At 47.4% G+C, this 16,289-nt stretch overlaps 1 protein-coding gene across 2 annotated transcripts in view; it reads left to right on the forward strand.

Annotated features, from left to right (window-relative positions):
- Positions 1-16,289, forward strand: part of zc3h3 (zinc finger CCCH-type containing 3) — a 178,964-nt gene that overhangs the window by 112,826 nt on the left and 49,849 nt on the right. Inside the window, exons 5-7 of one of the 2 annotated variants that reach the window (XM_078398392.1) lie at positions 5,331-5,515; positions 11,478-11,565; positions 15,198-15,356. In XM_078398392.1, coding sequence (XP_078254518.1) covers positions 5,331-5,515; positions 11,478-11,565; positions 15,198-15,356 — 432 coding nt within the window. The remainder of the gene's footprint in view (positions 1-5,330; positions 5,516-11,477; positions 11,566-15,197; positions 15,357-16,289) is intronic. The other variant, XM_078398394.1, reaches the window with a different exon arrangement.

Here is a 16,289-nt window from a genome sequence, read left to right on the forward strand (position 1 = left end):
AATGCCGAAAAATAAATCAACCAGATATTTTTAAATTCCCTCCCCCCCTCACCTCTCCCCTTCCACCAAAACCCCTTCAGCAAGCATCACAGCTTGCAGCTATGTATTTCTTCAGGGCACACACCTGCTTCTTCCTCCAGCCTATGTCCAACAATATGTCTATCAGTCTGAAGAAGGGTCTTGTCCCGAAACGTCACCCAGTCTTCTCTCCAGAAATGCTGCCTGACCCGCTGAGTTACTCCAGCACTCTGTGAAACGTCACCTATCCATGTTCTCCAGAGATGCTGCCTGACACGCTGAGTTACTCCAGCACTCTGTGAAACGTCACCTATCCATGTTCTCCACAGATGCTGCCTGACCCGCTGAGTTACTCCAGCACTCTGTGAAACGTCACCTATCCATGTTCTCCAGAGATGCTGCCTGACACGCTGAGTTACACCAGCACTTTGTATCTACCTTTATTACATTATTGAATGTAGGTTGTTTCATTTTTTAAACAATCTTCATGTACAGTGTCCCAACTTTGACTGCTCTCATGACACGGTGCCTCCCTGCGGAATAGTTTACACCAAACATCTACCAAGACCAGAAAAGGCTTTTGTGAAGATATGAACATTGGTTTTAATTGCAGAGTAATGGTTATTTTGTCATTCAGAATGCGTTTGCTCTGCCTGTAGCTGGAATGTGCAGCCACAAGGGAACGAAGCAGTACTCAAAAGGCTTAAATTGTCAAAAGACACGAGAGGTTATTTGTACAATGAATGATTCCAGTGGTGTGATGAATTAAAGCCGGCACTGCCTTTGTCCGTAGCCTACAAAGTGATAGACACATGTTGCTATTGAACAATCTCTCTCCTGCTGCCGATTTTGTAATCATTTTTACCCTTGTGTTTATCATGGGCGACCTTTATTCACTGCTCTTTGTGTTGAGGTTTCGGTTTGCCACACAACCTCCGAGTCAAGGTTATGGTGATAAATTCTGTGGTATTGTCACTTCTATTCTGAGGAAATTGGTTTGGTGCTTTAGCATTGAAGGCAGATAATTTGCTGCGGTCTTTCAAATGAATTAGAAATGGATTTGAAGTTAGAGTTCATGCCTCCTTCCCATTACGCCGCACCAAGAGAAGTGTCTTAAGGCAGTGAGTGCACACACTTCTTTCTGCCTTCATTATGTACACTTAATACTTTTCCTTTTTGTCATTTAATGAAATTCTCCACAGAAACATGTCTTGCTAACTAAACCTTTTAGATTGCAAGATTCGATTCCCAGAAAGGAAATGATGGCCCATTGTGTTGAGAACTGGAGACTCAAAGTCCTTATCCTTTCCATTATTTCATGAGTTCTATTCCATACCTTTTTTTTCGTAATGAAAGCTTCACTTAAAAGTCCCATTCCTTGAATTAAAGGGACAAGTCAGTTGAGTAGTTTGACATTGGCTTGAATAAACGTTGATGAGGTGTTGAGAAGACTGTCCCTCTCGTTATGTATTTGTCAAGAAGGCTCAAGGCGTGCTAACCTTGAAACAGCAGATCTCAAAGATCACCACAAGTTTATCCAGTGCAGGGTGTGTTATTTAATGCATCTGTTCCATTACAACTATTAACTGCGACTAGCCGGAGTGAACCCATTGGGTCCAAGCCTCTCCTGATCGTCATTCCGCCTCCTTCCGGTCCCACCTCTTGCGCCCTCCTCACCCCCCCACCCCTCGTTGGCCATCACTCGTGCGGGTCCCGTCCCGTCCCCTCCCCCTCCTTCCGGTCCCACCTCTTGCACCCTCCTCACCCCCACCCCTCATTGGCCATCACTTGTGCGGGTCCCGTCCCCTTCCCCTCCTCCGGTCCCGCCTCTTCCACTCTCCTCACTCCCCCCCCCATTGGCCGTCACTCCCGTCACTCGGCAGCCATCTTGGGCACGGCAAGTGCAAAAAGCATTTATTAAAAGTTTAAAAAGTCATTTTTTAAGTTTAAAAAGTGAATAACTTTTAAAATATAACAACCATTTGAACCGCAGGCCAATGGTGAGTAAGGTGGGCCTAAAATTGTTGTGCTAACGTGTACTGTTTTGGCTGTATTTTGGGAACAAATCTATCCACAAACCCACAAATATACAAGATGAGAGTTTTAGTGATCTATAGATTAGGATTCATCTGGGTTTGTCAGCCCGAGGTACACAGGTTGAAGGTGAACAGGTTTCAAAAGGGTGATCACACACGCACTGAAGTACAGCAGGTACATGGAGCAAGCAACTGAGACTGACGTGATTATCTTTATACAGATACAAAATGCTGGAGTAACTCAGCGGGTCAGGCGGCATCTCCGCGGAGAAGGAACGGGTGACGTTTCAGGTTGAGACCCTTCGTCGGATTGAGTCTGAAGAAGAGTCTCAACCCAAAACGTCACCCATTCCTTCTCTCCAGAGATGCTGCCTGACCCGCTGAGTTACTCCAGCATTTTGAGCCTTTCGGTGTAAACCAGCATCTGCAGTTCCTTCCTGCACGTGATTATCTTTTTGTCAGATCAGCCAGCTAAGTAACCATTTAGGAATAGGCTTCAGCATCAGAGATGGCTGTTGACCGATATTAAATACTCCGTATTTTGCTTGATATTCCTGGAAAGGAATGAGAGGGCATGGGGAATTTGTGATAGGAGCAGTTTTCTCAGGCAGTTGTCAGTTTAACTGTGATGAAACTTCAATTTGAGAATGTTAAGTTTTGTGAAGGAAATGTGAACATCCACAGAACTTGTATCAGGCAGCATTTCTGGAGAACATGGATAGGTAACCCAAAACATCACCTATCCATGTTCTCCAGAGATGCTGCCTGACCCGCTGAGTTACTCCAGCACTCTGTGAAACGTCACCTATCCATGTTCTCCATAGATGCTGCCTGACCCGCTGAGTTACTCCAGCACTCTGTGAAACGTCACCTATCCATGTTCTCCAGAGATGCTGCCTGACCCGCTGAGTTACTCCAGCACTCTGTGAAACGTCACCTATCCATGTTCTCCAGAGATGCTGCCTGACCCGCTGAGTTACTCTGACATTTTTTAATACCAGCATTTGCAGTTCCTGGTGACTACTCTTATAATTTTGCCTTGCAGCCACATCTAGCAATCTCCTATTTATTTCCCTCAAAGATGTGGTTCATTTTTGGACATCTCTCCTAAATTACTGTATATATTTAACCGTTCTCCATACAAAGGCATCCAGCACCTCTTCATTTGACTTCACATTGCAACCAATCCAACTATTCTCTCCTTATGCCAACCAGCAGTATGACTTCACTGCCTGAATAATCCATTATGCTTTCTTGTGCAAACAGCAACTTTGGAAATTCGTTAATATGTAATACAGGAAGGGAAAAATGTCGTGCATTAGTTGCATTAATGCGTGAATAATATATTTTGTTCCCTCTCAGTTTCACTCTCTATTCAGCTGTCGATATTGTTTTCTTGCAGTGGCATTTCCGGCCGGCGATGAACCTCTGTGGGATTTCCTTGACGTGCCGCATCAATTCTGCCGTGTGCACAAAAGTCTATAAGTGATAGGAGCAGAATTAGACCCATCATCTCTACTCCGCCATTCAATCATGGCTGATCTATCTCTCCCTCTCAACCCCATTCTCCTGCCTTCTCCCCATAACCTCCGACATGTGTACTAATCAAGAATCTATCTATCTCTGCATTAAAAATATCCCTTAAGTTGGCCTCCACAGCCTTCTGCAGCAATGAATTCCACAGATTCAACACCCTCTGACTAAAGAAAATTCCTCCTTATCTCCTTCCTAAAGGAACGTCCTTTAATTCTGGGGCTATGACCTCTAGTCCTAGACTCTCCTGCTGGTGAAAACATGCTCTCCACATCCACTCTATCCAGGCCTGGATCCAGTGCTGGAGTCGAATAAGGGGTAGGCCATTCACTCAGAGAGTTGTGAATCTGTGGAATTCTCTGCCTCAGAAGGCAGTGGAGGCCAATTCTCTGAATGCATTCAAGAGAGAGCTAGATAGAGCTCTTAAGGATAGTGGAGTCAGGGGGTATGGGGAGAAGGCAGGAACGGGGTACTGATTGAGAATGATCAGCCATGATCACATTGAATGGCGGTGCTGGCTCAAAGGGCCGAATGGCCTCCTCCTGCACCTATTGTCTATTGAATCCCCAGCTACCTCTTCCACTGATGCTGATGACATCTCAGTTTTATACTTTTGCATTGAACAGTTCCTACCAAGTGAACTATAATCATAAAATTGTCAGGGAACACCCTGCACTAAGTCCCATCAAATCTTGGACTACGTTGAACGTAGAACGGTACAGCTTGGGAACAAGCCCTTCGGCCCACAATTTCTGTGTCAAATGTGATGCCAAGACCAACTCTTATCTGCCTGCGTGATCCATATCACTCCATTCCCTGCACATCCATCTGCCTGTCCAAATGTTCCAGGTGTGGACTCTTGTACATCAGCGAGACCAAGTACAGGCTCGGCGATCGTTTCGCTGAACACCTTCGCTCAGTCCGCCTAGACCTCAAATTAGGAGACCTGATCTCCTGGTTGCTCCACACTTTACCCCCCCCCCTCCCATTCTCACACTAACCTTTCTGTCCTAGGCCTCCTCCATTGTCAGAGTGAGGCCCAGCGGAAATTGGAGAAACAGCATCTCATATTTCGCTTGTGTAGCTTACACCCCAGCGGTATGAACATTGACTTCTCTAACTTCAAGCAGCCCTTGCTTTCCCTCTCTCTCCATCCCCTCCCCCTTCCCCGTTCTCCCACTCGTCTCACTGTCTCCAGTCTTACTCTCCTTACTGCCTCCAACTTGCAAGAACAGCCCATCACCTGCACAAGTGGGGGATGACTGCGGATATCCAGACCAGACCATCCCACACACGGTGAATGACTGCTCACTGAGGCTTGTCCCTTCTGCCATCAAGGCCACCCACCCAGCACCTGCTGCTGCCCTGGCCTGGATGTCCACCCTTGGCCTACAACTTTAGGCTGTGCACGCCATACGCAAGAAGAGGAAGTCTCCAACTACATTCTATCTCTGTCCCACCCACTCCCCTGACATCAATCTGAAGGATCGTCTGGACCCGAAACGTCACCCATTCCTTCTCTCCACAGATGCTGCCTGTCCCGCTGAGTTACAAAAGTCTTCAATCTTCAAACCATAGGGTTGTAGGCAACGCGAGGGGAATATGAGAGCCTGTCCCGCCAGTTTGCATCGTGGCCTCACTGGCAATGGAAGACCAAAGAGATGTTTAATCTTGAACTGTTTTTTCATTATAGATCCATCCAGTTGCTGATTTATTGAGGTTCCCTCCCTTCTCTCCCCGCAGGTCACCACTGCTGAACCGAGCAAGACTGAGCAGCAGCTACAGGTTCCTTCAGCAGAGATGGAAAACCAAAGGCATGCGTTGCATCGGGGGAGTGCTGTACCGAGTATCTGCCAACAAGCTGGCCAAGAGCAGCTCCACTCCCACCAAACCCGCAGCCACGAGTTCCAGGGGGGCTGTGAAATCAGGTACGTTCATTTAACAGCCCATCTCAGTTGCAATTCCAAATTGAATAACATAGAAACATAGAAAATAGGTGCAGGAAGAGGCCATTTGTCCCTTCGTGCCAGCACCATCATTCATTGTGATCACGGCTGATCATCCACAATCATTAACCCGTGCCTGCCTTCTCCCCATATCCCTTGATTCTGCTAGTCCCTAGATTCCACTTATTCACTCTGGTGGCAAAAATAAGGAAGCAGATTATTATCTCAATGGTGTCAGATTAGGTCAAGGGTAAGTGCAACGAGACCAGGGTGTCCTTGTACACCAGTCACTGAAAGTAAGTGTGCAGGTACAGCAGGCAGTGAAGAAAGCTAATGGCATGTTGGCCTTCATAACTAGAGGATTTGAGTATTGGAGCAAAGCAGTTGTATAGGGCCCTGGTGAGACCACATCTGGAGTATTGTGTGCAGTTTTGGTCCCCTAATTTGAGGAAGGACGTCCTTCCTATTGAGGCAGTGCAGCGTAGGTTCACAGCGTTAATCCCTGCAATGGAGGGACTGACATATGAGGAAAGATTGGAAAGACTAGGCTTGTATTCACTGGAGTTTAGAAGGATGAGAGGAGATCTTATAGAGACGTAGAAAATTATAAAAGGACTGGACAAGCTAGATGCAGGAAAAATGTTCCCAATGTTGGGGGAGTCCAGAACCAGGGGCCACAGTCTAAGAATAAAGGGGAGGCCATTTAAAACTGAGGTGAGAAGAAACTTTTTCACCCAGAGAGTTGTGAATTTGTGGAATTCTCTGCCACAGAAAGCAGTGGAGGCCAATTCACTGGATGAATTTAAAAGAGAGTTATATAGAGCTCTAGGCGCCAGTGGAATCAAGGGATATGGGGAGAAGGCAGGCACGGGTTACTGATTGTGGATGATCAGCCATGATCACATTGAATGGTGGTGCTGGCTCGAAGGGACAAATGGCCTCCTCCTGCACCTATTTTCTATGTTTCTAGCTCTATCTCACTCTCTTTTAAATTCATCCAGTGAATTGGCCTCCACTGCCCTCTGTGAAACGTCACCTATCCATGTTTTCCACAGATGCTGCCTGACCCGCTGAGTTACTCCAGCAATCTGTGAAACGTTACCTATCCATGTTCTCCACAGATGCTGCCTGACCTGTTGAGTTTTGTGTCCATTTGTATTTTTCCTGATTTTCCACCTCCCTTACAATTCCTCATGTATAGCTATTTCCGAAATGTCATTTGTGTCCCCTGAAGTCACGCATGGTGCAAAATATTTCCCCTTGCCATGCCCTTGGTTTGCATTATTAATCCCATAGACTCACTTAATGTAGGACCAGCGATTGCCTTGTTAATTCTTTACTTATTAAATAATTAGGGAGTATTTAATTGTCATTTGCTTTCCAAATCTATTAACGCAATAACAACAACTATATATACGATAGTTAACTAGACGGGCGTGGACCCGTTAGGTCCAAACCTCTCCCGCGGGCCCGGGAACCCTCCGCCAACTGACGACACTCACCCACTCCATCCCCCCTCAACCCCCCTCAAAGCACCCTCAGGGCCGGGGCCGGGTGAGGGGGGAAGGGAAGGGGGAAGGCGAGAGGGAACCACTCACCCCGGCCCTGGGCGGCCATCGCGGCGGCCAGCAGCAGGAGAGCTCTCCTTCCCCCCTCCCCCCCTCATTGGCCACGACTCCCATCACTCTGGCGGGTCCCGCCCCCATCCGAGCGGCAACCCTCCCCTAACTGCGCACACGTGGATCTGGTGGCCATCTTACGTTAATATTAGATCAACGGGCCCCAACTGCGCAGGCGCGGCCAAGTTGGGTTCTGATTGTGACGTGGAACACGGAGGTATTACTGCGCAGGGGCGGCTGACGGCCAGGGAAAGTGGACAAGTGATTTATTAAAGTTTAAAAAGTGATTTTTTAAGTTAAAAAAGTGAATAACTTTAAAAATATAACCATTTGAACTGCAGGCCAATGGTGAGCAAGGTGGGCCTATAATTGTTGCACGTTTGTTGGAGTTTGTTGGAGTTTGCACGTTCCCTCTGTGACCGTGTGGGTTTCCTCCGGGTGCTCCGGTTTCCTTCCACATCCCAAAGACGGGTGGGATTGCATGTTAATCGGCCCCTCTGTAAATCGCTCTCTGGTGCGTAGGGAGTGGATGAGAAAATGGGATAACATGGAACTAGTGTGAACGGGTGATCGCTGGTCGGCGATGACTCGGTGGGCTGAATGGCCTGTTTCCATGCTGTATCTCTAAACTAAACTATCTTTGTGATGCAAGCTGCAATTGAGAAGGGCAAGCTTTCAGAGTGGAGACTCAAGAGGCTGCCTCTGCCCGAATCAGTTTCTTCCCACGCCCCAACGATGTGCAGATTAATTGGCCCTCTGTAAATGTCACCCTAGTGCTCTTCCTCTGTCTCTATTGTCGATAACAGTGTTGGTACTTTGAAATAAGCAAGAATAGAAATTTAAATGTGAGATTTCAAATAATGGTCAGCAAAAACCTTTTTTTTATACACTTAGACAGTTTATAAACAGTACTATTTACTTCCAGACTTAGACGCTAGGACAGAAACTCTGTAAGCATTCAGTAGTGGGCTGGAAAGGTAGAAGGTGAGAATTGGAAAGAAGGGTTAATTGACATAGACATCGACATAGACAATAGGTGCAGGAGGAGGCCATTCGGCCCTTCGAGCCAGCACCGCCATTCAATGTGATCCTGGCTGATCATCCACAATCAGTAACCCGTGCCTGCCTTCTCCCCATATCCCTTGATTCCACTAGCCCCTAGAGCTCTATCTAACTCTCCTTTAAATGCATCCAGTGAATTGGCCTCCACTGCCCTATGTGGCAGAGAATCCCACACATTCACAACTCCTGGGTGACACAGTTGCATGTTGTGGTCAGATACCTAATTTAATTTCTGGACTTTGTCCCTCTGTGCGTTATGCTGCTGTGGAATCCTGTCAGTTTTGTAATGCCTTGGTGGTAAAATGATGGCAAATTCAGTTGACATAAGCGTTTACTTGCAAGTGAACAGACAGAGAGGCAGCTTTGCAACACCTTAGTCACTGATGACTCCAGTCAAGCACACACTCCATCTTGTGTAATTAAATTGCACTCCCTCAGTCTCAGGTGTGGACAGGTTGTCGTGTAACCAAGCTCGATTACCGTTGCTTGCAAAGTCCCACTTCTCATCCATGGTTTGTGTAAAATGTACCCTGTTTTAGCTTTGCTATAGTTTAGTTTAGTTTAGTTTATTGTGTCATTAGGGTTGCCAACTTCCTCACTCCCAAATAAGGTACAAGGTGATGTCACCGCCCCGCGCCCCACGTGACCTCACCCAGCCAGCGTGCTCCCGCTCCACCAATGGCGGCCGCCCGGGCGGCTAGGTGAGGTCACGTGGGGCGGTGACATCACTCTTGGTCCCTGATTTGGGAGTGAGGAAGTTGGCAACCCAACTAATACGGAACAATAGACAATAGGTGCAGGAGGAGGCCATTCAGCCCTTCGAGCCAGCACCACCATTCAATGTGATCATGGCTGATCATTCTCAATCAGTACCCCGTTCCTGCCTTCTCCCCATACCCCCTGACTCCGCTATCCTTAAGAGCTCTATCTAGCTCTCTCGAATGCATTCAGAGAATTGGCCTCCACTGCCTTCTGAGGCAGAGAATTCCACAGATTTACAACTCTCTGACTGAAATTTTTTTTCCTCATCTCCGTTCTAAATGGCCTACCCCTTATTCTTTAACTGTGGCCCCTAGTTCTGGACTCCCCCAACATTGGGAACATGTTTCCTGCCTCTAATGTGTTCAATCCCTTAATAATCATATGTTTCGATAAGATCCCCTCTCATCCTTCTAAATTCCAGTGTATACAAGCCTAGTCGCTCCAGTCTTTCAACATATGACAGTCCCGCCATTCCGGGAATTAACCTAGTAAACCTACGCTGCACGCCCTCAATAGCAACAATATCCTTCCTCAAATTTGGAGACCAAAACTGCACACAGTACTCCAGGTGCGGTCTCACTAGGGCCCTGTACAACTGCAGAAGGACCTCTTTGCTCCTATACTCAACTTGTTATGACAAGGGCGGTCCAGTACGGGACAAACCAATTCAGCCCAAAAGACAGGATGTCCCGGCTAATACGGGACAGTTGGCGAGCCTATGTATCATATAAGATTATTAAGGGGTTGGACACGTTAGACATGGATAGGTGACGTTTCACAGAGTCCTGGAGTAACTCAGTGGGTCACGCTGCATCTATGGAGAACATGGATAGGTGACGCTTCAGGTCGGAACCTTTCACCATTCTGAAGAAGGGTGTCAACCGGAAGCGTCACCCATTCCTTCTCTCCACAGGTGCTGCCTGACCCGCTGAGTTATTCCAGCATTTTGTATCTATCTTTGGTGTAAACCAGCATCTGCAGTTCCTTCCTGCACATCTGTACACAGAGGTATGGTCAACAGATATGGGTCTGCAACCTTTTGTCAACATTGTTTTTAATTAAAGAATATTAAGTACGTTATTAGTGCCCACTAATATATTGGCCATTGTTAATGTTCTTGTCAGCTGTATGAAGGGATGTGAAATCAAGCGCAACTCTGGGTTAGTATCCAGTAGAATGCTGAGCAAATGCCATTGGCTGCATTACATTTTTTTAATTGAAGATGTTAAAACAATAATTCTCTGCCACAGAGGACAGTGGAGGCCAATTCACTGGATGAATTTAAAAGAGAGTTAGATAGAGCTCTAGGGGCTAGTGGAATCAAGGGATATGGGGAGAAGGCAGGCACGGGTTACTGATTGTGGATGATCAGCCATGATCGCAATGAATGGTGGTGCTGGCTCGAAGGGCCAAATGGCCTCCTCCTGCACCTATTTTCTATGTCGATGTCTAAGACGCCTTCTGCCCTCTCATCTGGTTGTAAAAATCTAAAGGTGCTGTTTTGAGATCGAGTAATGGTTGAATTATCCCTGGTACACTGTCTATCCTGGTAATTGGAATTTCACTGTACCTGAATTGGTGCATGTGACAGTAAGATGACCTTGAAACCATGAAACATCCCAATCAACAACGCAACAACATATTATCTGGTCATTGTCACATTGCTATCTGTGGGAGCGTGGCATGCACCAGTTGACGGCTACACTTTCTAAGTTGCGGATGCATGCAAGGCTTTGAGTGTCCACTTGAATGCTTGCTCATTATCCATTCTCAGCAGTATTGGTTTAACAATTCCCTCAAATCAGAAGGGATTAGAGGGAATAGTTTTAAGGTGAGAGGGGCAAAGTTTGTTCAGAAGTTCATAAATTAGCAACATAAAAACATAGAAAATAGATGCTGCAGGAGGCCTTTGGGACCTTCGAGCCGGCACCGCCATTCACCATGATCATGGCTGATCATCCAAAATCAGTACCCCGTTCCTGCTTTCTCCCCACATCCCTTGATTGCGTTAGGCCGAAGAGCTAAATCTAACTCTTTCTTGAATACATCCAGTGAATCGGCCTCCACTGCCTTCTGTGGCAGAGAATTCCACAGATTCACAACGTTCTGTTTAGTTTAGAGATATAGCGCAGAAACAGGCTCTTCGGCCCACTGAGTCCACGCCGACCAGCGATCCCCGCAAATTAGCACTATCCTACACACACTAGGGACAATTGACATTTATAGCAAGCCAATTAACCTACAAACCTGTACGTCTTTGGAGTGTGGGAGGAAACCGAAGATCTCGGAGAAAACCCACGCAGGTCACTGGGAGAACGTACAAACTTCGTACAGACAGCACCCGTAGTCGGGATGGAACCCGGGTCTCTGGTGCTGCAAGCACTGTAAGGCAGCAACTCTACCGCTGCACCACCGTGCCATCATCAGAAAGCATCACCTTCACCTCCAGCTTGTGTTTGTGAATTAAAAACCACCCGTTTTGTTTCCCTCTCTTGTTCCAGCTGTCAGATTGGAGCCTGACTTTGACAATGGTGACCTGTGCCTGCCCGGCAGCCTGACCAAGGTGTTCAGTCATCGCCACATCGCCAGGTAAATCAACGTCACTTCTTCCTGTGCCGGCATGTTACAGGATGCTTGTATTCTCCAGATAGGCACGGTTATGTGATTACTCTAAAGACAATTTCAACATTGGGTGTGGAATTTGTACTTTAGACGGGGAGAAGTTGTTTAGAGTAAGGACCTGCTCTGCTAGACGGAGGAGAGTGTTAGTAGACGGAAATTGGCTGATCTCTCTCTTCCTCCTAACCCCATTCTCCTGCCTTCTCCCCATAACCTCTGACATCCGCACTGATCAATGATATTATCCACCAATTTGTCATGGAAAACAAATATGACTACGGATGCTGGAATCGGAAACGTGAACTCAAACTCTGGAAGAACCCAGGTGGTCGGGCAGCGGCAACGAACAAGAAACCAGTCAACGTTCTGGTTCAACGACCCTTCCTCAGAGCTGGAAAGAGAGAGGAGGGTTTAACTGGGGGGAGCTGGGGGCAGTTGTGGAGAGCACATGGTGATCAGCCATGCCGAGGTGACATTCATTTGGAAGACAGATGTGAGGTTACAACTGAGAATGATCCCGACACTACGATAAACTCCCACGTACAGCTAATACCTTATGTATTTGAATAATATAGATCGGTTTATTCCCACCAGATTCTGTACCGATGAACTTTGGATACAAAGTCAAATATTGTCCCATTATTTTAAGAAAGTATGAGTCTAGCCATCTAGCCCTTCAAAGACTTCAGACCGATCAGCCTGAAGAAGGGTCTCAAGCTGAAACAATGCCTATCAACGGTCAGGAAGCGTCTCTGGAGAACATGAATAAGTGACGTTTCCGGTCAGGATCCTTCTTCAGACTCTCAGTTGCCTCACAGCTTGATCTGGGAACAGCTCTGCCCAAGAATGCAAGAGATGACAGAGTTGTGGATGAAGCCCAGTCCATCACAGAGACCACCAAGCCCATCTACACTCCATGCTGCCTTGGGAAAGCAGCCAAGATAATCACAGTAGGGCCTGTTTCCACGCTGTATCTCCAAACAAAACCTTTTCCATGACCAGATACAAAGAACAACAAATGGTGGTTTACAAAAAACACCCCAAGTGCTGGAGTAACTCAGTTGGCCAGGTAGCGTCTCTGGAGAGCTTGGACAGGTGATGTTTTGGGTCGGGACCCTTCTCCAGACTGATCATCGTGTTTCCAGGTCTTTGTGTGGAGAGTTCCAGGAATGACCAATCCTCTGCTCCCTCAAACCTGTCTTTTTTCCATGATGCTACAGACAGGTCCTGACTTCATCACTCAACCATATTTTACTGTTGAGATTTCACTGCTTATTTTAAAATAGCCATTGCCTGCACGGTGGCGCACAGGTAGATTTGCTGCCTTAGAGCGCCAGAAACCCAGGTTCGATCCTGACTACAGGTGCTGTCTGTACGGAGTTTGTACGTTCGCCCTGTGATCATGGGGGGTTTCTCCGGGTGCCCCGGTTTCCTCCCACACTCCAAAGAGGTTTGTAGGTTAATTGGCTTTGGTAAACTGTCCCTAGTGTGTAGGAGTGCTAGTGTACGGGGTGATCGCTGGTCGGCATGGACTCAGTGGGCCGAAGGCACTGTTTCCACGCTTTCTCTCTAGTCTAAAAGTAAAGCCTGCATTAAATTCACAATGAATGGAAAATTGCAGTTCGGTTTTGTATAAGGGCCATTCTTAGTCATGTGTGTGACCAAAAATATGAAAAAGTGTGGAATACATCTCTTCTAATACTGAAAGCATTACAGGTATATTGTTTTGTACTGTATATATGACTTCTTAGGCCCCCTCGGTCATGGCTTCATCTGATCTCCAACTTTAGATAGTTCCTCTGTCGCTCTCTTCCCCTCCCACTTCCCAGATCTCCCTCTATCTTCCTGTCTCCACCTATATCCTTCCTTTGTCCCGCCCCCCTGACATCAGTCTGAAGAAGGGTCTCGACCCGAAACGTCACCCATTCCTTCTCTCCCGAGATGCTGCCTGACCTGCTGAGTTACTCCAGCATTTTGTGAATAAATACCTTTGATTTGTACCAGCATCTGCAGTTATTTTCTTGTACATCCTAGTTGGCTGCTTGCTCCACACCTCGGCTAGAGCAGTCACTTGTGGCTGAAGAGACCAATGCGGGAGGGACAGTCTCTGTGGCAAAGGTCACACGTGTGTGTAGTCTCTGGTCTGTTGAAGTTGCTGCGCTCCTTTCTGCGTGCCCGCTTGTCTGCTGCTGCGTTCATCAGTTTCTCTTCCCCCGTTGTGAGATGTTGGTTCAGGGTACCTCTCCACATCGTACGGTCAGCTGCAAGGCTCTCTCTCCCAAGACTCCACATCCATGTCGAGCGCCTTCAAATCCCTCTTGCACACATCCTTGTAACGTAGCTGGGAGCGGCCGGTGGTTCTCCTTACTTACATGACTTATTTATGCCGAAGTTTATCAAGTGAAATGTTTATACGTTATGCTGACAATGTTTGTTTAGAGTCACAGGTCAAACATATCACCCCGATCCGTGACCATATCACCCCCGTCCTTTACAAACTCCACTGGCTCCCCATCCCCCAGAGAATCCAGTGCAAAATCCTCCTCATAACCTACAAAGCCCTCCGTTTCAGTGCCCGGTGCGGCTCGGCCGTTGGACTTAACATCGCCCGGTGTGGCCGCGGGACGTTTCGGTGCCCGGGGCGGCTCGGCCGGGGGGCCTTCCATCCCCTTGCGGGGGCTGTGCGTGTCGTTTGCCTCGGTAGGGGTCGAGCTGCCTGTCCGTGGGTGCGGGGGGAAGAGAGGGGAAGTTTTGTTGCCTCCATCACAGTGAGGGGGTGTTTGGAGTCACTGTGATGGATGTTTGTGTTGGGGTCGGGTGTCCTGTGTTCTTTTCTTTTTGCTGTATTTTGTGTGACTGCTGAAATTTCGCTCGGTGTTGTGCCGAGTGACAATAAAGTGTTGTTATGTTATGTTATGTTATGTTATAACCTGGCCCCATCCTACCTGACCGACCTCCTCCACAGGCACACTCCCACCTGCACCCTCCGCTCTGCTGCTGCCAATCTCCTATCCCCCCACATCCGGACCAAACTCAGATCCTGGGGGGACAGGGCTTTCTCCATCGCTGCTCCCACCCTATGGAACTCACTACCCCAAACCGTTAGAGACTCCTCCACACTCACCACATTCAAAACATCGCTGAAGTCTCACCTGTTCAGTACTGCCTTCAACCACTGAAGGTCACCTCACCTTCTGTCTCCTTTCTCTGTTCGTTTATTTATTTACTTATTTATCTATTTATTCATTTCCCTATGTTCTCTAAATCTCTGTAAAGCGTCTTTGAGTATATGAAAAGCGCCATATAAATAAAATACATTATTATTATTATTATTAAACATGACTGGTCACGTGTGTGACCTCACACACAAGCATTTTTTTCATCTCAGTTTTATCTTACAAACTCTGAATTTTAAAAAGCTATCTTTAACAGATGTGCATTATAGTTCTGCCGGTAGGAAAATAGCAATGAATAAGATTAATATCTTACAAGGATTTTTTTAATGTATTACCTTACGTGATGACGCCTGGTCACGTGTGTGACATTCTGGTTCACTTTGCGAAGAATGGCCCGTGATCTAATTAAATGTTGTGTTCCTGTAGCCGTGCCGTGCAGCGCAGCCTGGCTATCATCAGACTGGCCAAGCAGAAGAAGGCCAAGAAGAAGGAATACTGCATGTACTACAGCAGGTTCGGCAAGTGTAACCGCGGGGATGAATGCCCCTACATCCACGACCCAGAGAAGGTGGCCGTGTGTACAAGGTGCGGTCACACTCGTGAACTTGGCTGTGCTAATCCTTGCCCGCCCCCCTGCCCGCTGACATGTACTCTGCTCATAGATGGCGTCAAATAATCATTACAAAACAACCAGGAAATCCTCAGAAAGCATTAAGCAGAGTGCAGAGATTGCAGAAAGGTACAACGGCAGAGTTGCTGCCTTACAGCGAATGCAGCGCCGGAGACCCGGGTTCCATCCCGACTACGGGCGCTGTCTGTACGGAGTTTGTACGTTCTCCCCGTGACCTGCGTGGGTTTTCTCCGAGATCTTCGGTTTCCTCCCACACTCCAAAGACGTGCAGGTTTGTAGGTTAATTGGCTTGATAAATGGTCGGCGCGGACCCAGTGGGCCGAAAGGTTTCCGCGCTGTATCTCTAAACTAAATTAAACTAAATGGTAGAGCTGCCAGAGGAGGTAGTTGAGGCGAGTACTATGACAGCATTTAACACACATTTGGACAGGTACATGGATAGGGAAAGTTAAGAGGGATACGTGTGAGCCCCTGGCAAAGGGACTAGCTGAGATGGGGCATCATGGTTGGTGTGTGAGCTGGGCCGAGGGGCCTGTTTCCATGCTGTATGATTGTGTGACTTCATTGTACTGCTTCCTAACTCAGACTTCCCCTCCATCACCATCCCATGGTCTCCTCTTTCTGACTGAACCACCATGGTCTCCTCTGTCTGACTGAACCACTAATTCTCCGTGCTATTCCAGTGGCATTGGCTAAATCCTGACCATTTTGCCTTTATTTTCTACAAAGTCTGAGCAAATCACCCCAAGTGCGTGAAGGAGAGATATAGGAGGTCCTTCCTTCCCGCTGCTGTGAGACTGCACAACCAGCACTGCTCCCAGCAGACGAGTCAACAATAACAGCTAAGAACACACAGAAACCTGATGACAATTTATGTATTTTTATTT

The sequence above is a fragment of the Rhinoraja longicauda genome, chromosome 4 (genome assembly GCF_053455715.1).
Source record: "Rhinoraja longicauda isolate Sanriku21f chromosome 4, sRhiLon1.1, whole genome shotgun sequence".
Classification (NCBI taxonomy): Eukaryota; Metazoa; Chordata; class Chondrichthyes; order Rajiformes; family Arhynchobatidae; genus Rhinoraja; species Rhinoraja longicauda.